The 26,922-nt window shown below is 40.9% G+C and overlaps 1 protein-coding gene across 1 annotated transcript in view; it reads left to right on the top strand.

Annotated features, from left to right (window-relative positions):
• The window catches only part of LOC120961011 (putative fatty acyl-CoA reductase CG5065), a 129,821-nt gene that overhangs the window by 20,428 nt on the left and 82,471 nt on the right, over positions 1-26,922 (top strand). The window contains exon 4 of the mRNA XM_049606738.1: positions 4,909-5,154. Coding sequence (XP_049462695.1) covers positions 4,909-5,154 — 246 coding nt within the window. The remainder of the gene's footprint in view (positions 1-4,908; positions 5,155-26,922) is intronic.

Below are 26,922 nucleotides of genomic sequence, written 5' to 3'. Positions count from 1 at the left end.
TAAATTTATAAAATAAAAAGAAATATTGTTATTATAGCTGCATAGAATAAATTGAATAAGACATTTTTTGACCAATAAAAATACAAATTCCCTTATAAAATGTATTACTTACCCGGGTAGGTGGTCATAAAGATGAGGGTGTATTTTTGGTCATAGAAACGAAGGTTAAGTGATAGGCATATAACAGTGAATATTTCCTCCTCTCTATCTGCATCATTCACCAACACGTCCGGGGTCCCGCAAGGCAGTATTCTCGGACCTATTCTTTTTAACATTTTCATAAACGATGTTATTTATGTTATACCAGATTGCGAAAAATTGTTTTATGCAGATGATATGAAAATGTTTCTACCGATTTCAGATCAAACCGATTGTTTTACTCTTCAAAAATGCTTAGCTCGATTTAACTCATGGTGTAATTCAAATTGTATGCATCTCAACATATCTAAATGCTCTGTTCTATCCTACACTAGAAAAAGAACTCCCATTGTTTACGATTATAAAATTGATGATAGATACGTGCCGCGTAAAAATGTGATTCGCGATTTAGGCGTTCATTTAGATAGCAGACTAACGTTACAGAACCACTATGAAGCAATACTTTCAAAAGCCTTCCGTGTGTTAGGATTTATTTTGCGTGTTGCGAAAGACTTCAAAGATCCATTCAGTATAAAAGCTCTGTATTGTGCTATTGTCCGTCCTACCTTAGAATTCGCTAGTATTATTTGGACTCCGACACAGCAATATTTAATAGATAGGCTAGAATCGGTCCAACGCAAGCTCACTCGTTCATTGTTTTAGCGTCTCCCGTGGTCTCGTAATTCTGTTTGTCCCTCTTACCGTACAAGGTGCCTGTTATTTGGACTAGAACCTCTGCAACATAGAAGAAAGACGGCACAGTGCTTATTTATACACAAACTTGTTAGCGGATCTTTAGACGCCCCGTCAATTATGAGTAAATTGAACTTTCAGGCCCCCAGTAGAATGTTAAGAACCAGGGCATTATTTAACATAGAATTCAGATCGACTAATTTTGGATCTAACGATCCTTTATTAAAAATGATAAGAACCTATAACTCGCTAGGAAACAATGTCGACTTGAACTCAAACTTAAACAATTTACGGACCTTTTTACATAGCTTAATATGACGCTTCCACAGTTTTTTTTATTATGTTGTTGTTGTTTTTATTTTTATTTGGTTGATTGACAGTTAAACTTGTTATGTTTTTCGATGCGTTTTTGTTAGCACTGTTCTTTAGCATTAACTATAGAAATAAGTATGTTATGTAAGCTTATGCCAGCTGGATAACTTTCGGAATAAATAATAATAATAATAATAGTAATAATAGTAATATATATAGTATAGTTTATAGTATATATACAGGGTGTTCGAGACCAATTTGACAGTTTCTGAGGGAATAGGAAAGGAATTTTTATCAAATTTATGTTAAATATTATTTCTACAAAGTTTAGCTTACCATATTAGCCGCATTTTTTATTCGAAGTACCCCCCTCCACGTCGATGGCCGCCTGCACCCGCTTCCGGAACCGCGCGTAAGCCCGGACAACCATGTCTCTGGGGATGGCCGCAAACACGGCCTTTATTCTGGCCACCAGCTCCGCTTTGGTATTGCAGGACGGATGCACCTGTTGCAGTGGCGGATTTAACGGTACGCGGACTGAGCGACCGCGGGGTGCCCCGTCAATTTAGGGGGCCCGTGGATGGTAATTCCAGCACATACAACAGTGTGTACAGCAGTCACATCGAGAACTTCTGTGCCCAATAGGGGCCTTATGGATGAAGAGAGTCATACTTGGTGTTTGGTACTTGATGTCTAAAAATGATCTAGATATTTTTTTGTTATTATATCGTTTCATAGACTTGAAAAACGATCAAGTATAATTCTTCGTTATTAGGCAGCGTGTTAGATCGTCATCAGGAAGTTTGTGATCTAGGTGTTACACTGTACTCTAGTTTAAATTTCCATTAACACTGTTAACAAGGTATACAAGATGCTAGGTTTTATCATTCGACAATTCCGATAGTGTACTTATGTCTTAAGTCTTATGTCGTTGTTTACTTGTCTTGTGTGTGCTGCTGGGTGATGTACTGCTCATTACTTTGGTTCCCGAATTGCACTACGATGCTCAAAACAATAGAGGCAATACAACGAAAGTTTACAAGACTTGCTTTATAATGCGACCAATTCAGAGGACTTACAGTCATGTCAAGTTATCGCTCGCGTTGCCTTCTGCTTGGCCTATAGACGCTCGAACACCGTTTTAAGGTTAACCAATGTGTATTTGTTGCAAAAATATTCGTTTAAAAAACGAAATAGATGTTGTTTCTTCGAGAAGAGTAACATATACGTGCCTTCGGGGCCTCTTCGCTCTCATAACTTGCTTGTTGGTGAGAGCAGGCATACCTTATTTGGATACAATGAGCCGTTACTAGCTATAACAAGGCAATTCCATACATGGTCTTATCACTTTGATTTGAATTTAACGACCAACACATTTAAAGAGAATATTTTATTAATTTAAAATTTTGGCGACACCGGATTAAGGCAGATGTAGGGGAAATAAGTTAGGGATTAGGTGTTGAACACCTGAATAAATACATTAAATTATTGATAAATAAATAGATAAATAAAGTTTATGGGTAGTCGAAGGATCATAACCCCTCCCCCCCCCCCCCTCGCCAGTAAACCATTACGGTGAGTTGTCCCAACAGGGGGCCTAAACTTATTTTACCGCTTAGAGCCCCCGATACCCTAAATCCGCCACTGCCCTGTTGGTGTCCCGCTCAACTGTGCCTCACACAAAGTAATCCATAGGATTAAGGTCAGGGGAGCTGGGTGGCCAAACGTCGGTGCTGGTGTATCGGTCGAAATTGGCAGAGAGCCATTGGCGTGTTTTTACGGCCGTATGGCATAGTGCAGAATCCTGCTTCCAAACGTACGGCCGCCCATTGGCCACCGTTTTGTTTTTACGGTGTTCAGCGAACACATCCATTTTATACTTAAATAATATCGATTTTTTATAAAATAACGTCACAGAAATTTGCTTTTGTTTTTCATAAATAAATCCAAACTACGAATGTAAAATGAGCACGACGGCATCGTTCATTGATAGAAGAAAGTCTAATTTACGAACTCACCAAATCTTAGCGCTTTCAACACACTTGATCACACACAAATCCACAATTTCAGGCGTATCGAGTACTAATCGAGCATATATGGAAAAAAAAATTCGAGCAAATGTCACTTGGGTTCAGTTTAAGGGAATTTACTCGAATTTCCGGTTATTCGTGCTCGAAAATGTCAGTTGGGATATCAATCACTTCGATATGTCAACTCAACCCTGAGATATAAGCCCAAAGGCCAGATGTCAAATTTAGCCCGCACACCCTGTATCAAGGTGGATTAAAAATATCAGGTGGTGGATTAAGGCCTTTGGGGGGTCGCCATAGTTGAGGGACTTTACGTCATTTTTGAACCGTTAACCATTGGTTTCCGCACACATAGCTTAGCAAATAGAACAGATTTCTTTGTTATTATGTGCATTTTTGTGTGTCTATTGATTTTATTGAAAAAATGAGATATATTAACAAAAGATTTGATGATTTGTTTATGCACGAAATTTAAAATCATGTGAGTATGAGTTCTAATCTCAAGTAAATTGTCCATGCGGCTCGTCGATAATAAGGAATCAATGTGAAAATTGAAAAAATAATGGTTTTCTTAATTTTTATCTCCAAAAATGTCTAAAACACAATGAATTATAGAATAAATTCACGGAATAAAACAAAATAACACACTTTACTCCATGTTCTAATGTTTAATAAGAAGTCGCAAAGTCCAAAATATATTTTTAAAGAATATTTAATAGAAAAAAATTGGGTAGATAAAATATATGAACAAATTTAATAAATGTAAACAAAGTTTGAATCCTGGGGACCTTACGTCAAGTGACGAATTGTCAAAATGCACTAGAGTCCACCACCTGATATTTTTAAATCCACCTTGCCCTGTATATATATAAATCGGGATAGTCAGTCCTACGTATCTACTATATATCTATCACGGTCGACTATATATACACTACAGTTTCGCGGGGTAGGGCCGCGAAAACGGACTGATTTTCGCCATCAGCTCCGCCTTGGTGTTACTGGAGGTTCTGTTGGTGTCCAGTTCCACTGCGCCCCACACGAAATAATCCATTGGATTAAGATCCGGGGAGCTAGGAGGCCACACATTCGGCGCGGTGAAATTGTTGAAATTGGCCGCCAACTAGTTTATCGTTTTGAAGGCTGTATGGCACGGGCCGGAATCCTGCTGGAACACGTACGGTCTGCCGTTGGCCTCTCTCGTGATCCAAGGCTTCACGACGATGTCCAGCATTGAAATGTACCCGTCCGCGTTCAGCCTCAGCCCCTGCTCGAAAAAGAACACCATCACCGTCTGGGGGAACTTGGTTTGCGGCACCCGTGGCACGTCCGCCGGGCAGTAAGCCAGCCACTGGTTGTTCTGGGTGTTAACCTTCTGGTCCTGGCAGAAGTTTTTCTCATCAGAGGTTTTCTCCCAGCTCACTCCGGATCGCCTTCATCGTGTTCAGCGAACACTGCACGCACTGCATAATGTCGCGGTTGTCGCGTCCGGCGCGGATCATCATGGTGTATGTGATCCGCTTCCACAATGTATTATTTTTTGGCATTTTTTATCACGACATGTTTTTGCTTGTACCGTACACTTTAAGCTGTCGAATGACGTATTGCTTGTTTTCCTATACCAACTCGATCACGAGTTATAAACAAAAATGTAACTGTCAAAATGATCCCGAACGCCCTGTATATATTCATGTATAAACAAACACTTATATATTTATAAAATAATTTTATTTTCTAGTGATCCAAATCAACAACTACCTATCTACAACTGCTGTATTTCAAACCTGAGAAATTCAACCATGTCACAGATCGTAGAGATGGGTCGAACTTTATCGGACGAGATTCCACTAGACAAATGTATCTGGGCTCCTGGTGGTGGCATTACACAACTTCGGATTCATAATTTGATACGAGTGCTGTTGTATCATATATTACCCGCCATCTTGATTGACGGAGTCTTACGTCTAATGGGTCAAAAGCCTTTGTAAGTATCGATTTGTTGCATTATTAGTATAAACAGTGGTGTTGTTTCCCGCAAGTGGAATAGTGCTCGTTCGAATGTTTTAATTTAAACAATGTGCTGTTTCTTATAATGTCGTGACTTGTATATTGCTCGTGATGTTACAAAAAAATCCGTACTGTTTCGAAAGAGACTTATGTTCTCCGCGGCCATCCCTTTTATAGCTTTTTACTTTCTCCCGAAGACTCTCTCTCTCTCTCTCTCTCTCTCTCTCTCTCTCTCTCGTCTTAATCCCGAAGAAAGATCATTTCCCTTCATTCCCTGTCTCTTTAGCTACGGGATTCCCTCTCGCGGACGGTATCGTAACCTATACGGTATCTTGTTTGTTTACATTTTGTCGGACCGTTGTACTGTCACAACAAGTGGAAATATACAGTATAATTTTCGCGTAACGTGCAAAACTAAATTCCCAACCAATTTAGAAAATCCTCGTAGAAGTAGAAGTAAATTCTCCCATAACGATCAATTTCATTTTTGTTCCTGATAAGAGATCGTGATCATTTTTAGTGTTTCAATACTACGCATCGTTTAATAGCAAGCTATTCCCAAAAGAGGCAGTGTGTAAATGCGAAGGAAAAGTGTACACATGGAAGGAAAGTGGAAGGAAAAGTGTACAGCGAGGTACACATTAACGCTCACTGCGAGTTCAAAACTCACGATGTCAACAAACATCGAAAAAATTCGTGGGCGTGTCCAATCCACATCCAGGTAACATTTCAGATCAGATAGCGGAACTGAGAGTGCGTAGCTAAACTTAAGCCCGTGTCTGAGCTCCATTGGATGCGATTTTATCGGAAGGCCTGTCAAAATTTTGTATGGGATTTTATAGCTAAAGTCGAACGTGTGATTTCGTCCTACGACGAAATAAAAAAAAGAAGGTTGGACATCCGATTTTATCTGTCAAGCTAATTGTGTGGTATTTTGTAGTAACTACCTCAAGTTAATTTTCCATTATCGTTAAACAAAAATAATCATCGTTAAATCATCCAAATAATCGAAATATCAATCTAAAAAGCGTTTGACAGCACGTGCGATAACATCGCATGTTATGGAGCACAGGCACGGCCATTAGTGCTGCTATGGAGCACGTTTGTAGAAAGTTTTAAGCCAGTTTTTTTCATACAAAATTCGTAAAATGTCGCGTGATAATGTCGGTTGAGAGAATATTTATTCCTCTTCGTCGCGTGTCGTTTATACCAATTGCAGTAAGCGAAACAAAAAATGGTGTAGCATTCAGTGTGATGGTGCAATTAGTAACATCTGCTATACTTTTTGCAATCAATTTAGCTTGTTTTAACTAGATAAATGGTTTTTAAAAAAAAATTAAGTTGTTCTCATTTTGCAGAATGCGTTGGAAGAGATGTAATATAAAAAAATAAATTTAATGTATGAATAATAAAATTTATTTAGTTTCAGTGACAGGCAGGGATGTACCAAATCAGGTTTTATTCAATTTTGGGGAAAAACATGTTAATTTGGACGAATCCTTGTAAGGTAGCGCTCTGGCACCGATGGAACATTAACGATGTATTGGATTTGACATGTTGGATTTGATAACCAGCAAATCGAACATGTCAAATCCCTTGCTGGTTATCAAATCCAACATGTCAAATCCCATACATTTTTAATGTTCGATGTCGTGTTCAATTGGTACTAGAGCGCCGGATAAGTAATGGAAAAGAACGTTTTGCAACAACGTCTCATTTACAATTGTTTAATGCCCATTTCAATGAAAAAAAAACTATTATAAGTAAAAATGTGTTAACTAGTGTTGTGTTTCATGAATCTTTTGACTAGATTCATTCACATGAATCTTTGATTAAAATTCATTCAAATCACGAGTCGAATCTCAAGATTCATGATCCTCAAGAACCAAAATCTCAAGATACATGAATCTCAAGATTGAAATTCATGAATTTTGAGATTCGAGAATTTTGATATTCATCTTGTAAGACATTATATTTTATTTTTCAGCACAAAGCTACAGCATACCGCACAAGTTCTATTTCGCCGATCTCTAAACATCGTCTGTCCGCCCATCTAATACGGACGTCACACGAAGCGTAAACTTTGGCGTAAACTGAATTTCAGCCATACAACCCTGAAATCTTTTGACAGGAAGTTTACGCTCTCCCATACAAATCAAGCGTAAACTTTTTGAGTTTACGCCTCGTGTGACGTCCGTATAACTTTTTTTTACCAATGTCAAAAGTGACACACAAACGAAGGTTGTTAAAGAGTGACATGTGTTGCGAGGTTTATATAGCTAGCTAGCTTTAAATTCAATGTTTATAATCTATATCTTTATTCATCTTCATCATGATTCTGAATATTGAAATCGGCCTTCTGCCCGGCGTTGTGATTTGCGGTTCGATTATGGTATCAGAATTTTGCTATTGTTACCTTTTGATCGTTAACACTGAAACTGGCGTGCACCGGCATTGGGTGCCAAAAAACCATTATTTTACATTAATTATTGCAATGTTTCGAAAGATATAGCTCGTATGTATGTATGTGTTTGATAAGCCGGCCGGTCAACTGTTTCTGTTTATCAATTCTACGGGAGTATGAAAACAAAGGTTCTACCTTATCAACCAGTGTTGGAGAACGTAAACATTACAGTGAATGGAGAATCCGCATCAACAACGCAAAGATACAAGCCATGATTGTCCCACACCGGCTAAGGCACCAGCTACTAAACCCGATTGGCCACCAGCTGACTGCGGGAGGAACAACAATCCCTTGGTTGTCAAGGGTAAAGTATCTGGGACTACTCATGGACAACAAGCTGCTTTATCATCACCATACCCGAGAGCTGGCAACACGGATCAATGTCCTGCTTAAAAAATTGTATCCCTTAGTTAATCGCGGCTCTGGCCTTTGCTACAGGAACAAGATCGCGATCTATAAACAAATAGTTCTTCCCATGGCTCATACGGTGAGATATACGATATATAGCACCGGGACGACTCATGATAACGAGTAGTGGTTACACGCGCGAGTCGGAAAGTTGAAAAGCGTAGGCGGCGCAATTCGCTATAAAAAGGACTGGGCTGGCGCCGTAGGGCCTTTTTCGACGGACTTCGTAACATTCGTATCATTAAAGTATTGTTGATCTTTATTTCCTCGATAACGTGATAATGACAAGATTTTCATTCTGAAATCAAAATCGGTCCAGAGTAGTAATTTCCATCTCCTCATCAAAACAAATAAAAGTGTGAATTGGAATTGTGCATACTGTCAATAAAAAAGTGAAAAAAATAAATAAAAACTGTGGTTTAAATAAAACAGGTGAGTGAAAAAAAGTTGATTATTTTTAGAAAAATAATAAACAGTTAAAACTATATATTGAAAGCTTTTAAACTTAAAATTATTTTTTTCATTCCTAGACTCAAAAAGCGGCCTATTGAATTGTGTTGCTGTTTTCGTGCAGTGGTTCCTGTATCAGACCAGAGTAAGTATAAAGCATATTAATTTAAAAATAGGTAGGTATAGGTCCTGATCGGGAACTAAAGTCGATAACGGAGTGGATTTTTTAGTCGATCGGTTAGCAAAATTCGAATGTTATCCACTTGCGTTTTCTTAATCAGAATTTTCGCTAACCGATTGGTTTGGCAGTGTAGTGGAATGGTGTTTGCCACCAAAGCAACGTGGTTAAAAAGTCGAGCAGAGGGATATGCAGTTGAAAACTTCATATAAAAAAAAATCAGTCGGATAGCCATATCCATTGCTCCATCCCAGTTAATATAACAGTTAAAAACTAAATAATATTAAAAACCATGTTTAACATCTCGCAAAAAGCATGTTTTATTACTGTTTGAGTTATTTGAGATGTTTTATCACTCGATTTATCTAAAATATTTTTTTTAGAAAATCAAAATTGATCTGTTTTTTATAAACAATCAAAACACATAAATTTAGGTTTATAACAGGTATCTTGTTTTTATGGTTCAAGCTAAGAATTAAGAAACCAACAGTTAGTTAGTTCTTTTATTTCCATTTTTAAATTTCATTAGTAAGTACAACAGTTTCAAATCTTACGCGATAATGGGTACGAAACTATGTTCTCTTCTCATTGAATTCTATTCTTAATGGCAATCTTGGCCGGAAGGACTTAGAAGATTTCTAACAATTGCTAAATTAAGGAACAATTTGGTTAAGGGAAAAAATACAATTGGAATTGAAAACCCCTTGGCTGAATACAAGACTTAAATTCATTTTCACTGCTTATGATACTATGTACAGGCCTTAACATGAAATTAAAAAAAAAATTTAGTAATTGTAAACCTAAAATTACATTTTTAAGAGTTCAATTCTCTTAGTATTTGCAGTGGGCTAGTTGTGCACTTTGCGTTGTTATTTAATTTCAACCTGGCTAATATTTCCACTATTGTGGGTATGTTACATTCGATATGTAATGCAGCTGTGTTGTACCACTCTAAGAATAGCTTTCAAAAATTTGTTTTGGGCTTTTTTTTTATTTTAATTTGTGTGAGTGGGCACAATTTGACCAAATGGGTGAGGCGTATGTCATAATAGGCCTAACACATGCTTTGTACAATAGCATTTTGTTTTCGAAATTTTATTTCGATTTCCTGTTAAGGAAACTGTACAGAATTCTTAACAGTTTTCACATTTTACAGTAACATTTTCTGTATGATATCCGTATGTCAGTGATTTATCTAGCATTAGTCCTAGGTATTTAGTCTGATTTTTCCAAGAAATTTCACAGTCGTTAAGTGTTAGTTTAATACTTGGAAGCTTCCGAGCACAGGTATACCTTGTGAAGAAGATAGCTTCAGATTTGCTACCATTTAATAAAAGTTTCCATTTTGTGCAGTATATACTATATTTTTTCAGTGCAGTATTTAGATTTGTAACTATCGTTTGTGGATTTTTCGCTGAGGATGAAAACGCAACATCGTCAGCATAAAAGAATTGCTCACAGCTCTTCATGTGAGGTATGTCTGAGGTATATGTATTAAAAAGTAAAGGCGACAGAACGCTGCCTTGAGGAAAACCTGCCTTTGGCGTATATGTGCTTGAGGTACTGTTTAAAATATGTACTTTGTTTTGGCGATTTGATATGAATGAATTTACTATATTGATTAAGTAGCTGGGAAAATTTAGTTTGATGAGTTTGGAAAGTAAACCTTGATGCCAGATGGAGTCAAATGCTTTCTCAGTATCAAGAAGAACTAAGCCGGTTGATTTTCTATTACAGCTGTTATGTATGATATTGTTTGTTAATCTATGGAGTTGGTGTGTGGTAGAAAAAGAGGGATGGAAACCAAATTGACTTTTCGGGATTATGTTGTTGTTGAATGTATGGTGTGCCAGTCGGCTTTCTAACAATTTTTCGAATATTTTACCTAGGCAACTAAGAAGGCTGATCGGTCTGTAGCTTTCTGGTTAACTGTGATCTTTGCCTGGTTTGGGTATCGCGATGACTTAAGCTATTTTCCATGCATTTGGAAAGTAACCAAGTTTTAAGCAACCATTGAGAATGGTATTTAGATATATAATGGCTTTTAAAGGTAACTTTTTGAGTGTGTAGTTATTTATGTTGTCAATACCCGATGATTTTTTCGGTTTGAATCTTTTAAGAATTTGTGTAATATCTTTTGGTTTGAACAGGTTATTTTGTATAAGTTCTTGATTGATACTGCGAAAGTTTTTAACGGTTTTTTCACTTGACGTTCGGTTGGGCTAGTTAAATTTGCTGTTACTGTGTGTGCAGATTCAAAAACATCTTTCAGTGCTTTGCATTTTTCGTTTGACGTTATGAGCGTTTGATCATTGTTTTTTAATGCTGGTATTGCGTTTTGATTATTTTTAATGATTTTAATAAACTTCCATAGTTTGGTTTTATTATGTTTGTCCTTATTCATTGATTTTAGGTTTATTGACCACGCTTTGTTTCGCAGTTCAGATAATTTAATGTTAATAAGGTTTTTTTATAGAATATTTTATTAAAAACGGGCTTAGGTTCTATTTAACATTAATATTTTCAAAGAACAACGCAGAACTTCTATATCAATCACAGCATGATTGTTTCCAATGATGTGGATGACATAGTTCGCAAACAAACTTAGGATATGGCTGCGTTTACCTGCACTAATGCCATTTAATACAGGCGAATGTAAAAAACCGAACAATAACGTTGACGAAGACGGACACCCTGAAATTACAACGCTAATTCGCTGGTGCAGAATGTGCCAAGCATCAGCAACTCTTCTGCAGCCAGCGAATTTGTGTTCCAGGGTATCCATTGCAGGACAAAACGAACATGACGGAGATGGGACGCGGTTCATTCGATGCAGCAGCTCTCCATGGCTGATTTTTCCGTTTACCAGCAAGAAGAGCGTGCTGCGTTGAAGGGACGATAGACAGGGACGATGAATATTGCGCCAGAGTAGCCGCCAATTCACTGACGGATTTTGCAAGACTACCTTCGGCTCAAGTAGCACTTCCGTCAGTTTTTGGCGAATCCAGCGTGTCGTGATGGCCTCTGATGGTGGTTGATAGTAGACATGGACGAATTGAATCAGAACTGCATGATTCATTCCGATCTTTACTCTGAGTGAACGAGTATCGCACAGCTAGACGAAAGGAAATGATTCTTCCGCACGCCAACTGTGCGGTATTGATTCTCCGTGCGGATGCTCACCACGCCGACCATGAAAGTGTGCGATACATCCCCGCACGCCAACTGTGCGGTATTGATTCTCCGTGCGTATGCTCACCACGCCGACTATGAAAGTGTGCGATACATCCCCGCACGCCAACGGTGCGGTATTAATTCTCCGTGCGGGTGCTCACCGCGCCGACTATGAAAGCGTGCGATACATCCCCGCACGCCAACGGTGCAGACGCTCACCACGTCGACTATGAAAGTGTGCGATACATCTCCGCACGCCAACGGTGCGGTATTAACCCGTCCGGCAAAATGAGTGTATTTTTTGAGTGATTTGAGTGACGCTGTCGAAATACAGTCGGGGCGAGTACCGGCTTCGAACGACGAAATCCGTTCGACGCTCACGAGAGAAAGAGAATCATGAGATACAACTGTCAAGCATTTAAAGACGTTTATATCTACGATTCAAGGATGGTTAAGTTTTGAATTTTGATTTTTTTGGCCGTTGGTATTGGATTTCATTCGTTACATCGTTATTGGATGATTTGTTATGAATTATAAGGTAGCTTTACTCACTTTCTTTAAATTTGACTTTAAGTTATTTCAAATTTAGGAGGGACGACAGGATTGGATTTACTTTATAAAAAAGTATAAAAATACTGATTGATTTTATTTTAAAGAGTTGAATGAAAAACATAAGAGTTGAATATGTATATATATATATATATATATATATATATATATATATATATATATATATATATATATATATATATATATATATATATATATATATATATATATATATATATATATATATATATATATATATATATATATATCTTTTTTATTATAGATATTTGTATGTATATTTATATTCCGATATGTTTTATGTTTTTTATATGAATTTTCAAAACTGATGAAAACTTTTTTTATTAGAAATAGATCACAAAACATTTTCAAAATGCTACATACCTCTAAGTTCAATTCACTTCAATCATTTAAAGCAAAATTTGAAGCAAAACGTTACATTGAAAACAACATTCGTTCCAAATCCGCAGCGCAAAACCTCGCGGATTTCTCCCCATACAAACGGGAACGTTCGACCCCGGCAGGTAGAACTCATTCTTTCGCGCGCTTCTTACGGTCTCTCAATGGTACGTTATTTTAAAACTGAGCGCCAAGTGAGCGCCTTCTGACAACCGCGGCGAACGGATCTCGTCGTTCGAAGCCCATAGTCGCCCCGAGTGTCTCTTCGACGAATGAGTTACACCCTCGCGCGAGCCCTCCCCCTCCCCACCCGTAACGCACGGTGCGCTCAGCAGTTCTCAATGTGTTTGTGTTCTTTCCAGTCATGCTACGAACACATGTAATTCGTTCTTTCGTTCTCAAGATAATCACTGAGCGTCAGATGCAAAGCTGAACGGTGAGCAAAACCGTATATATATATATCTTTTTTATTATAGATATTTGTATGTATATTTATATTCCGATATGTTTTATGTTTTTTATATGAATTTTCAAAACTGATGAAAACTTTTTTTATTAGAAATAGATCACAAAACATTTTCAAAATGCTACATACCTCTAAGTTCAATTCACTTCAATCATTTAAAGCAAAATTTGAAGCAAAACGTTACATTGAAAACAACATTCGTTCCAAATCCGCAGCGCAAAACCTCGCGGATTTCTCCCCATACAAACGGGAACGTTCGACCCCGGCAGGTAGAACTCATTCTTTCGCGCGCTTCTTACGGTCTCTCAATGGTACGTTATTTTAAAACTGAGCGCCAAGTGAGCGCCTTCTGACAACCGCGGCGAACGGATCTCGTCGTTCGAAGCCCATAGTCGCCCCGAGTGTCTCTTCGACGAATGAGTTACACCCTCGCGCGAGCCCTCCCCCTCCCCACCCGTAACGCACGGTGCGCTCAGCAGTTCTCAATGTGTTTGTGTTCTTTCCAGTCATGCTACGAACACATGTAAAGATAGTTGTTTCTTTCGTTTCTCGTTTTCTTTCATGAATAGACACGATCGCAAATACGCACTTATTCTAACAACAAACACAAACACGGTCATTTTTTATTTCATTAAACACTTTATTGAAACATAAAGTACACTTTCACAACACATTCAGAATCCTTCATACTCACGAATGACGTCATACAGCAAAGTACCGGGTCGAGCCAGGCTGCGGGAAACTTGTCGACAATCTGCGTTGACTCTGTTCAGTAAATTCTTACCTGTCTATCCACGCACTGCATGTGCGTCTGTGCACACTGTTTATTCACTGCACACTTCACCAAAACACACCGGCGCACGAGACTTATAACGAAATGCGCATCAACGCACAAACACTGCGCGCGGGACTTAGAACGAAACGCACACAACCATCTCCGGCAAAGCGTCGCGCTGTACTGGTGGTTTTGTACGCGTAGGAGGGGGGGACATACGGAGCGATGGTTCGATGCTGTAGTGTAAGCGAGACAACACGATGTGACGAGCAGCTCCAAGTTGAGCTCGCTGAAAGAAGACACACACACATTCACAGACGGCTCGTCAAAGCACGGTATTTGTGTTGGTGTTAGTGAAGCGCGCGTGTAAAACAGAATGCGAACTCTCATCGCAGCGCGTTTCTCCTTGCTTCCTCAAGCTTCCTCATACCCCTCGGCCTGAATCACTCAAAATTTGGGGTCTCATTGTTTGCGTGGAATTCTCCATGCGGGTGCTCACCGCGCCGACTATGAAAGTGTGCGAAAAATCATCACACGTATACGGTGCGGTATTGATTCTCTGTGCGGATGCTCATAGCGCCGACTATGAAAGTGTGCGAAAAATGACCGCACATATACGGTGCGGTTTGGTTCCTCTGGTCGACGTTCGATGTCAACTAAGCTTGTGTGCGAAAAACGTAGGTGTTGGTTTCTTTTGTGGACGTTCGATGTCAACTATACAAGTGTGCAACAATTTGCTAATGTACGGTCGAAACTCTATAGTTGCACGATTGATAGTAAGCGTGTTCTCAAGTTGGATACACAAAAGTTGAAAGTCAGTTAAATTGAAAAGCATGATGTTATATTAAAAATGCAAAAAATGACTTATATTCTATGTAGAAAAATTTTAGTTTTATTTCACATAAAAAAGGTACGCTATTATATAAAACCTCAATGGTTATCATGCACTCATAGTTCAATTGGAGAGATCGAGCTGTATCGCGCAGAGAATTAAAATGAAAGGACGAAAAAAATTGTGAAAAAACCTTACCTTCCCGCTCTTTCAGTTAAGTAAGGCGAGATAGCACATCATTTGAAAACATCAGTTTATCGGCAGCTCTTTCGGTTATGGATAATTATCAATGTGTGCAAAAAATTTCTGGTCGTCAACACTGTGGCCCCTGCAAGTGTGGGACACAAGTGTATTACCAAGACATGAGTGTGAAGTGTGTATCAACAGTGAAGAATAAAAAGGTTAGAATGAAGTGGTGTATAATATAAAGACAGTTGTAAGTGTATTGTCCGGCGTAATTATGATTGAAAACTTTTAACGGTTTTTTTATCAGTGTTAGTGCACGCCGATAAAAACTGTTAAAACCATAATAAGTCAGTTGATAGTTAGCAATTGAACGTGGCACAACTAAAAACCGATCAATAAGATTCGAGAAACCTAAGCAAACGGTATCATAAACCTGTACAAATAAAAGGTGAGTTTTAAAAATGTGGAGAATACAATGCCGTTCTGATTGCTATATACAGTAAAATATGCTTTTTGTCCTTATATTACGAAAGATCTATTGTTTTTGTGTATTATCATATTGCGTATTAGCATTTATGCTGTTTCATATTTTAATTAACAAATTATTTGAGAGTTTTTAAGCTCAAAATACTGAAGTATTAGCTTGATGATGCTTTGGCGTTTTATGACCCTACTGGCGCCAGTGGAGTGCAAAAAGAACACCCTTTCTCTTCAATGGGCACGCAGAGAACTCTTTATTGTCAAATCGTAATCTTAAAGATAATAGTTTTATATAGTAGGGTAGGGATAATAGATAATTGAATTATAGTAGTGGCAGTGTGTTACAATGGTTGACAGTTTAAGCGCCGTGTCACATAAATTCGCGTGTCACGGTTTTGCTCACCGTTCAGCTTTGCATCTGACGCTCAGTGATTATCTTGAGAACGAATGAGGTAGGAAAGAGAGAACGAGAATGACATGTGCTACGCCGCTTATCGCAATGAAACAAAAAAGTGATAGCAATGGCACTAGTAATTGTCGCTCTCATCGCTCTCTTGCCTTGCGCTACGTGCTCACTCAATAACTGTAACGTCAGCCCGGCGTTCAAAGTGTTAAGAATGTAGCTTAAAAAGGTTTTTAGGGTTTATAGTAATTCATCGATCAGATACAGATTTTAGAGAAGGCAATAATAATTAACAACTTTATTATTATATTTTTACTCAGAATTGAAACGATGAGCACGGTACGAGCGACAAGCGATGTTTGGCAACACTTCGAAAAAAACGGAAAATGCTGGAAAATGTTTATATTGTGCTAAGATCATTCGATGCACTAAAAGATCGTCATCCAATTTGAAACGGCATCTGACTGCAAAACATGTCGGAATACCTTTAAAACGCGTTAATGCTTCCTCGTCGAATGGAGAGTGTAATGTTGAGGAATGTACCTCAATTCAACAATCCTCAGCTGGGATTTCTCGACCGGCCACCATGGACTCTTTCTTAACTCCACTGAAACCGCTAACATCAGAAGCCAAAAAAAAGCAAGATGAGCTTTTATTAAAACTAATTTGCCAAGAGTCGCTTCCTTTCTCTATTAACGAGAATGAGGCGTTTAAGAAATATAGTTATGGATTAAATCCAAACTATGAATTACCTAGCCGCAAAACTGTTTCAGAAGCAATTTTGAATCGGGAGTACAACAAAAGCCTGCAAAAGGTCAAAATTGCTTTGGAAAATACCACAAAAATAGCGCTGACCTCAGATGGATGGTCGAACATCAATAACACTAGCTTTTATGCACTAACAGCACATTACATCGATAACGATAATAAGTTATTCCAATTTACTCGAATGTTCGGAGTTTCCTTATCAACACACTGGACATAATATTGCTGAGTGGGTAAATGAAGTAACAGAGAAGTTTGATATCACGGAGAAAGTAGTTGCTTTAGTAACTGACAACGCGAGTAACATGTCATCAGCTGCAAAAGAACTAAAACAAGTGAATCATTTTCCATGTTTTGCACATAGTTTAAGTTTAGTTGTTAAAAAATCGATAGAAAAAGCAATTGAAACCACAGTTGACGAAGTAAAACGTATTGTTACCTTCTTTAAAAAAGCAGTACGGCAACCAAAAAACTTTCCGAAGTGCAAACACAATTGAATTACCCCGTTCTTAAACTAAAACAAGACATTGTTACTCGCTGGAATTCTACTTACGATATGCTGGAACGGTTTTAGAACAAAATACCATTACTATCTTGTTTAGATACAATTAAGATGAAAACTTCTCTACAAAACAAAGATTGGATTGTGATAGAGCAGGCAATCAAATTTTTACAAAACTTTGATTACGCTACAAAAATTGCTTCATCAGAAAAAACCGTTACATTATCACACATGGGACTCCTTATCAAAATTCTCATCACTAAAACTACTGATTTGTTGAACGAAGAATTAGAAATTTCAGTGCGAAAATTAGGAAACTATTTGATTCATGGTCTTGAAGAAAGATTTGATCCCATGTTTCGAAATACGATCGTAAATCAAGCAATGCTACTCGATCCACGTATGATACGGCAAAGTTTTGAAAACGAACAAAATAGATACGAACAAACATACCAATCTATTATCGATATTATCGAAACAATCTATCCAAATCAGAACATTATTAATGCAGCCACATCAAACTGTCAAACTCAAGACAACCAAGAAAAGGATCAATATCGTCAACACTTATTTGGAGACTTTGTCAGTACGATATCTATTAGGCAAGTGGCTTCCGATCCTAAAACTAAAGCAAAACAAGAACTAGACGGTTACATTGCATCGGAATATGCAGAACTAGAATCTGACCCTTTGGCATGGTGGAAACAAAACCAATCTAGATTTCCAAACCTGTATAAATTAGTACAAGGTATTTTTTGTATACCAGCCACATCCGTCCCGTGCGAACGAGTATTCTCAAATGTTGGACAAATCTATACCGAAAAAAGATCGCGATTGGATCCTAAAAAACTTACTGAGCTACTTTTTCTACAACACAACGGTTTTTAGATTAATTAAGAACTTTAAAATTAAGTTTCAATTGTTTGAATTCAAAAAGTGGTCAGAGTAATTGATTGGGAACTTCCAAACGATTTAATCTTTGCATAAATACATTTTTATTCTTAGATTTTATTTGCGGAGTTCTCAATAGTTAAGCTGAAATCGATTTAGTTTATAAGGAAGTGATATGAATTTACATATAAATAAAAGTGGAAAAGTAAAATATAACATTATTCATTATTCATAGCAAATTGTCAAATGTTGATTTTTTCACTTTTTTAATTGCATTAACACCATACAGTTTTCACTACCTGCTGGTGCAGATTTGCAAAAAATAGGATGGAATCTATTTTAATCACACAATCGTCGTACCAAATCATACCCCACCTCGGGCGTGCGAACGAATCACCGCACGCGATCAGTTCATTTCACTGAGTGAACTGGACCGCACTTGATCTTTAAAAAGAATCAATATTCCCATGTCTAGTTGATAGCCAAGTTGCTGTATGACGATACGCAGACACGGGTACGTTGACGAAACAGCGGCGATGTTCGGAGGATTCCCAGCACAAGAAATGTGCTGACCTCCGACTCGTAGACACCCTTGTTCCGCAACATACCGGTTCGTCAACAGCGCCTTGGCCATGATGGCCTGAAGGTGAAGGTTAAGCCCACTCGGAAGCCTCCGGTTCCATCCCAGAGGAACGAGTTCACGGTGCAGGTCACCTTCGCTATGTCCATTGCACGGGCGCCACAAACCGATGCAACAAACCACAGCTTGGGGAGTAGGGAGGTGTTCAGCAGAACAACCTTTTGCACCACGTTCAAGTCCCTCACGCGATGAAGCCACACCAGCTGCCGGAAATGGTGGATCAACAGGTCCCAGTTGAGGCTCATTGCTTCTCGTACATTGTTGGTAAACAATATACCGGGGAGCCTAAGCCTCTCCACGGTACGAAGCCAAGGGACCTGAATGGCATTTGATGTGATGTATCCCACGTCGAGCTCATATGAATATGCCTCATATGAATTGACCAGGTCATCCTGGTCGCAGCATATGCCTTCTAGTCTGGTGATGAGGGGATGAAGGTATAGGATGAAAAGGTGCATGGAAAGTGGATCCCCCTGACGAACGGATCGTCGGATGGAAATAGGGAGGGATAGGGATCCGTTGATTAGGATACGGGAGGAGGACTGATCACCAAACCTTCTCAAAAGCCCCAACAGCCCAGGATTGAAACCCATAGAGATCATGTTATTAAAGAGGAAGCTTCTATCGACGCGATCGAATGCCTACGAAAGATCAAAGGAGATGAATTTACCACACTTGCGTTCCATCTTCAGATCAACCACCCTCTCCTTAACAGAGAGTACAGCTTGAAAAATGTTACAAGGTTTGTTGCAACACTTCTGCGCTATCGAGATTATTCCCCATTTCTCGATTATATAATCGAGACGGGGTTTAATAACCTTCGACAAAAGCTTGTAGACTGTGTTAAGGAGCGATATAGATCGAAATGAAGACATGGCATCCCCACCCCCCTTTTTCCTCACCAGCACTATGACCCCGTCGACGAAGCCTCGAGGAATTTCTCCACGAAGTGCGAGGCAGAGGCGCACTGTGAGTGCCTTGTGATCCGAAAAGGAGAGCACATGCATATCGGTAGTCCTTAACTGTGTTACCAGCGAAGAGGAGACATAACACCGATCGATGCGTGACCCCGAACCACTAGTGATGTAGGAAAACTCCACAGAGTTGCCTCTGAGAGCCTCCCAGCTATCACTCATACCCATGCTGTTTACAGCGTTTTGCAGAGCAAGGCTGAAATTACCCCCACCCGTGACATCCTTCGATTTTAACACACAGTTGAAATCGCCCGCAAAAATGACATGAGGACATGCATTCCGCAGGTAGAACGCCACTGTACGGTTGAAAAATTCCTCCCACTCCGCCCTACGCTGGCTTCCTGAAGGAGCATAAATATTACACAGGGTGGCTATATTCTCCAATCGAACGCAGATCAGATGTGAGTCTAAGCTGCGCTCGACGTGAGAAAATTTTAAATGGTCCCGTAAAGCGATCGCCGTACCCCTCTTCGACGCGTCAACATTAGACAAAACATTGTATCCTGGAAGCGCTTGATCTGTATGATATACTTCCTGCAGAAATATAACATCCAGATCCATCGTCCTATAAATGTCTTAAGAGCTTCTAATTTCGTTGCGCTGGATATGGTGTTGATGTTAATAGTAGCTATATTATAGCCACTACTAACAACTGATCCTATATTATTGGTCACCGTATCCATCGCAACGAAATTCAGAGTTTGTTAGTGGTAGTGGCCTTTTTGGATGGTCGACCAGGCTTACGCTTGGCGACCATCGTAAAGCTGTTCATGGATGAACTTGAGGCGACACTCTCGACATCTGACTCAGTGGTGTTACCGTTCGCGGTTCATCCGCCAGGAAAGGGCCAGGAAAGGGGGCAGGAAGGACATTGAGCGGTACCTTAAAGGCCAGTGGAGCACTTGTTGCCGCTGGGTTAGCGACGACAGCACCAGGGACTTGGGCAACAGCAGGATCATCCGTGTCCCTAGGAGTGGAGACAGCCGCAGGAGCGCCGGCAGCGGGTGCGGCGGTATCTGCATGAGCGGCGGCAGCCACAGGAACGGCGGCAGCCACAGGAGCGGCGGTAGCCGCATGAGAGGCGGCAGCAGCAGGAGCAGCAGCAGCGGATGCGGCGGTAGCCGCAAGAGCTGTGATAGCTGCAGGAGCGGCGTTAGCCACAGGAGCAGCGATAGCCGCAGGAGCGGCGGTAGCCACAGGAGCAGCAGTAGTCGCAGGAACGGCGGTAGCCGCAAGAGCGGCGGTGGCCACAGGAGCGGTAGGAACGGCAGGTGATAACGCATCATCGATGCGCCGATCATGCGCGGAGACGACAGCATCCGTCGTGGGAGCGAGAGAGAGAGCTGGAGCGACGTGCTTATTGTTCGCATGGCTTATCACCCCCTTGCGAGAGTTCGGCTTCGGGCTGGAAGGCTGAACAGTTACCGGCACGAGCGGGATGATCAGTCGTGCGGCGATCTTCGATGCGTCGCGTGGGTGCTGATCTTCCACGTTTGCGTGTGTAGGTGTAGGTGTCGCCGACGATAGGAACCTTGAGCGGCTCTTCTTCTTTTTCTTCTGGCCACTATTGCCTGCTGCAGTGTGTGACGCTGCTTGTGGTGTGGGTGCAACTAGTTTTGCACTAACGGTACTGGCGTACGTGGCCTTTACTTGTGCAACGTTCGCAAACCGATTTTGCCGGTTCTGCACACAATTCAGACCGTGGTGCACCGGTGCAGCACAGTTGCGGCAAGTTTGTGCCTGTCCACGATAGGACACACCTGTAACTTCCCCACAGAGTGTTACGAAGGAGAGCATGGGCTTTAACAGCTTTATCCTCAACACACGCACACCGTTGAGCGCACCAGCCAACGGTGAATCGGGGGCCTATACACCCTTGGTGATCGATAGGACTTCACCGTATTGTGCCATCTCGGCAACAATTTCCTCGTCCGGGATTAGATGAGGCAGATCGCGCACGGACGCGTCTACCGCCCCATCTACCGTCTCAATATTGATGGGAAAGTGCTTTCCCTCGTGCGTGATGGAGTGCTTTCCTCTGTGTTCCTTGACGATGGCCTCCACATCCTCCACCATTTCCATCGTCACAAACACACAGCTCTTCGCACTATTCAGCTGGGCGACTTGCACTTTTTTCCGCCGATTCCCAGCCGCTCGCACATGAAATCGACGGTCTCCCGGAAGGAGACGGTCGCTTTGGCACCAGCGAGAAATCGATGCGGAACATTTCGTCCGCATATTGCGATCGCTTATTCGCCATCGCGGGGGCTTGCAAAACTAGATCAAAACACGACTGCACTCGTTGACGTTTGCAGGCGAACTATGAGATTAAAAAGACATGATATGATTGTTTTAATGTATTATTAAGTCGGTGTCTTTGCCATCGTTTACGATACGTATTTCTAATTTTTATAAGCTTTATGATCCCTACTAGCAAAGAGAATGTAAATGTGTGCGACTTTCAGGCGAGGGTCATGTAGAAGCAGGGGGAGACGGTTGGAAATACGCGGAATTACGCTGCGGCGAGAGCGTGTTTTGCTTTCTACACAGTTTCTGCACTCACACAATCACACATGTGTGAATGTGTGCGTTCACTTTCAGCCAGCGCGCTCAGTTTGGTTTTTTTTCGCAGCGGCATGCTGGTGTCGGTGTCTCGCTCGCACTAGTGCAGCGAGTGTTCCTCGTGCGTTCTCTTTCTTGCTACCACACAAATTCCTCAGTTCAGTTCAAGCCTTCGAAATGTGAGGCCGCGCGCGTTTTAGCCTAAGTCCAAGGCGCTCGATGTAATTTGAAGTGAAGTGTTGAAGCGTTTTTTATTTCAATTCACATCATTATGGCTTCGGCCGTATTTTAATTTGATGAAGTGTTTTGCGCATTAAAATAAAGCTGCGTTAATCTTTCATAATTCAACATGAATATGTAAATTATGCTGCTTTATTTCAATGCTTTTTTACAGTATTCAACATAAAAAACTGGATACAGGCAGTATGGCGGATGCTTGAAGTGACGATTTTTGTAAATATTTTATATAAAAAATATGCGACGATTTTTGTAAATATTTTATAACAAAAATATGTGTGATTTTGTGACAAGATTGTGGTTAGCTTTGCATGGAACTGTGCCTTTAGTTGCAATAAAGTGTTGAAATATAAACCGAGTTTGATGAGTTTAAGTTTGATTTCGATGCATGCGATTTTACGCAGCAAATCTATGTGAACGAAAGCGCACAGCGCGCTCCGAAAGAAACGAGGAGAAGGGGGTGTCCAGCGCAACGCGCAAAGTGCGGCAAAAGCGCTGCGCAAACCGAAAAGAACGCGCGGGAGGGGGTATCCAGTGCATCGCGCAAAGTGTGGCAACAGCGCAGCGCAAATCGAGAGAAACGCGAGAGAAGGGAAACAGCTGATCCGCGCATCCAGCGCAACGCAAAAGAAACGGGAGGGAGGGGGTATCAGCTGATCAGCTGTTTTGTATCGCGAGAGCGCCCCGTGTAATTTGAAGACAAGCGAGAGAGCGTTGCGCGCGCTTACTCTCAATTCGGAAAAAAATCACTGCGGCTCGACTATGGCGAACAATACAAATTCGACCGAAACCCTTCCCCCTGTTTCTACATGTCCCTCGCCTGTCAATTTCGCTCTCTTTGCCTGTAGGGGGATTACCCTACAAGCAAGGAGCGGGTAATTTTTATCATGGTGTGCGTAAAAACCTAGAATCAAACCGATGGAAGAATTCCTGGGCTTAAAAAAAGGGTAGAAAATCGGTTCCACGGTTCTCTCCCGCTCCCATATAACATACATGGTGCGCTCTCTCGGTTTCCGAGGTTCTTTCTCGGTTTCCGAGAATACTTTTAAAAGAACCTCGGAAACCGAGAGAGCGCACCGTGTATTTTATATGGGAGCGGGAGAGAACCGTGGTACCGATTCTCTTCCCTTTTTTAAGCCTAGGAAATCGCCCTACAAGCAACCCAAACGACCAAAACGCGATGAATGGGTAAAACTATGGACCTGAGAGGGGGCCTTATCTCAGTACCCATAATGGTACCCAAAGGCAGACAATTTTGGACTTATTTTTTGAGAGAGCAAAAAGCTGATGCTCCTCCCTCTTCTCCAATTCTCTCTAGAATTCCATTAGTATGAGTTCTAGGTAAAGGGGAAAGGAGAGGAGATGTAGCGAGTGAATTAAATGATGAGGAGAGGGGAGACACATTCATTCACCAGTCACCGCCAATATCGAAAATTTGATATTGGCCGGTGGTGTTTGGGGTATCGGCGTTCCGTGTGGACCACCGATGCGAAATGAAATCGTTGTGTATATTTTCGCACAGTATTTCATTGTAACGGAACCTCACAAATGTTATTGCGCGGTCGAATCAGGAATCGCGCATCGGATCGATGGAAGAACGGAGTACGAACGAGAGGGGAGAAGAGGAAGCACAGAGAAAAACGCTGCACATTCACTCATACATTCTTACAGCAGCAGGCAATTCGCCAGAACATGAAATCGGGAGAGTATATTTTAACGCTCGCGAATGAGTGCAAGCAGGTGCGGTATAGAAGATAGAGCAAGACAGCCCAGTTTTTGTTCAAGCTAGGTCCAAAATGTTTCTTTGGGTTGTAGGGTGATTTCCTGCCCGACAGACAAAGAGAACGAAATTTTCAGGCGAGGGGTAGGTAGAAACACGCGGTGGGGCCCCGGCCCAAGATCGGATCCAAAGTCCGTTGTTTTGGGCTCGAAATTAAAAATGGCGGATGGAGCGCTACCACGGAGAGAATGCGCTCTCTTGCTTGCCTTTAAAATACACGAGGCGCTCTCGCTGTACAGAACGCTCGCTCGCGCTGTTTCATCATACCCCTTCCTCCCCGTTTCTTTCGGCTTGCGCTGCGGTGAATTGGTACCCCCTCTCACTTGATTCCAGCGAATTGCGCTGCGCTGGACTGACACCCCCTCCCGCTCGTTTCTTTCTTAGCGCGCTGTGCGCTTCCCTTCATTCGGACTTGGTGCGCCCGAATCAAAACAAAAACTTGAACACATCAAACTGGGTTTATATTTTATCACTTTTATTGCACATAAAAGCACATTTAAACACATAGCTTCACACAATCTTGCTTCAAACCACACACATTCATTACATAAAAAAAATCGTCGTATTTCAAAAAGCCGTCTAATACAGCAAAAAAAAAAAACATTGAAATAAAGCAGCGCAAATCACACATTTAAGATAAATGTTTTTTGTTATGTTTTGTTGTTTGTTTTGTTATGTTTTTTTTTCATGAACTGTTACATCTTAATTAGGCCATAGGGCCCGTTGAAGATTAATAAATAAATAATAAATAATAATAAATGGTGAAAGAAAAGCGCAGCTTCATTTCAATGTGCACAACACTTCAACACTTAGCGAAACTTCGATCGCCCGGGACTTAGGCTAACACGCGCGCGGCCTTTCACGGCGAACGCTTGAGCTGAACTGACGATTTCGTGTGGTGGCAAGAAAGGGAGCGCACAGAGGAACACTTGCTGCACTAGTGCGAGCGAGACACCGACACCAGCATGCCGCTGCGAAAAAAAACCAAACTGAGCGCGCTGGCTGAAAGTGAACGCACACATTCACACATGTGTGATTGTGTGAGTGCAGAAACTGTGTAGAAACCAAAACACGCTCGCGCCTCCACGTAATTCCGCGTATTTCCAACCGTCTCCCCCTGCTACTCCATGCCCCTCGCCTGAAAGTCGCACACATTTTCATTCTCATTGCTAGTAGGGTGGGCTTAAAAAAGGGGAGAGAATCGGTACCACGGTTCTCTCCCGCTCCCATATAAAATACACGGTGCGCTCTCTCGGTTTCCGAGAATACTTTAAAAAGAAGTTTTTTTTCCTGCTGATTTTGATAGTATTGCAGTTTCATGCGCAGATAATATAGTGTTAGTTAGTTTTTCTATCATATTATCGATTTGAGCTTGACGATGTATTCTGTCATGTGAAATTTGAACTGGATTGATTTTAGAATTGATGTTATGTTTGAATAAGGGCCAGTTTGCTTTGGTGTAGTCATGAAATGTTCGGTCGGGTTTGAGATTGATCTTTTCGTTTAATACAGAAAATGTTACTGGTAGGTGATCACAAGTGAAGTTTGTAGTGGTTTTCAGGTCGGAAATGTGATGATAATTGTTTGTTAGCGTAATATCGATCGTAGAAGGATTTCTTGTAGTCTTGAGTCTGAAGGGAAATGAGTAGGTGTGTCAGTAAAACAAATCGAAAATTGCCCCTTACGCGATTCGTCAAATAATATTTTGCCAGTTGCGTTCGTTGAGGCACAGTTCCACATATTGTGCTCAGCATTGAAGTCGCCACATATAAGAAAGCTACTTCTTAAACTAGTTAAATTTATTAGATCGTTTTTAAATTTACTCATCACTGTGTTTCAGCCAGGATGATAAGCTGCGATTATTGACAATGGGCTCTTACCCAAGGAAACATTTTGGACCTAGCTTGAACAAAAACTGGGCTGTCTTGCTCTATCTTCTATACCGCACCTGCTTGCACTCATTCGCGAGCGTTAAAATATACTCTCCCGATTTCATGTTCTCGCGAATTGCCTGCTGCTGTAAGAATGTATGAGTGAATGTGCAGCGTTTTTCTCTGTGCTTCCTCTTCTCCCCTCTCGTTCGTACTCCGTTCTTCCATCGATCCGATGCGCGATTCCAGATTCGACCGCGCAATAACATTTGTAAGGTTCCGCCGCAATGAGATACTGTACGGAAATATATCGAGCATTTATATTTAACATCCGTGGTCCACACGGAACGCCAATATACCAAACACCACCGCCGCCCTATATCAAATTTTCGATATTGGCGTGACGGTGTCTCCCCTCTCAGTACATTATCTGTACACCACTTGCAACATCTCCCCTTTCCCCCTCTCCTAGAACTCATTTAAACAATATTAGTGAGAGAATGGGGAGAGAGGGAGGAGCATCAGCTTTTTTGCTCTCTCTCAAAAAATAAGTCCAAAATTGTCTGCCTTTGGGTACCATTATGGGTACTGAGATAGGGCCCCATCTCAGGTCCATAGTTTTACCCATTCATCGCGTTTTGGTCGTTTGGGCATGGATGGTGGTAAAAAGCGACGTGGAAGCTCTCTTCGTACAATGCGAGAGCAAGTGTGCGTAAAACCGAACATGTACCTCCAATCGCC

Source organism: Anopheles coluzzii, chromosome X (genome assembly GCF_943734685.1).
Source record: "Anopheles coluzzii chromosome X, AcolN3, whole genome shotgun sequence".
Taxonomy (NCBI): domain Eukaryota; kingdom Metazoa; phylum Arthropoda; class Insecta; order Diptera; family Culicidae; genus Anopheles; species Anopheles coluzzii.
Note: the sequence above shows the minus strand (reverse complement) of the source record. Positions and strands in the feature narration are given on the sequence as shown.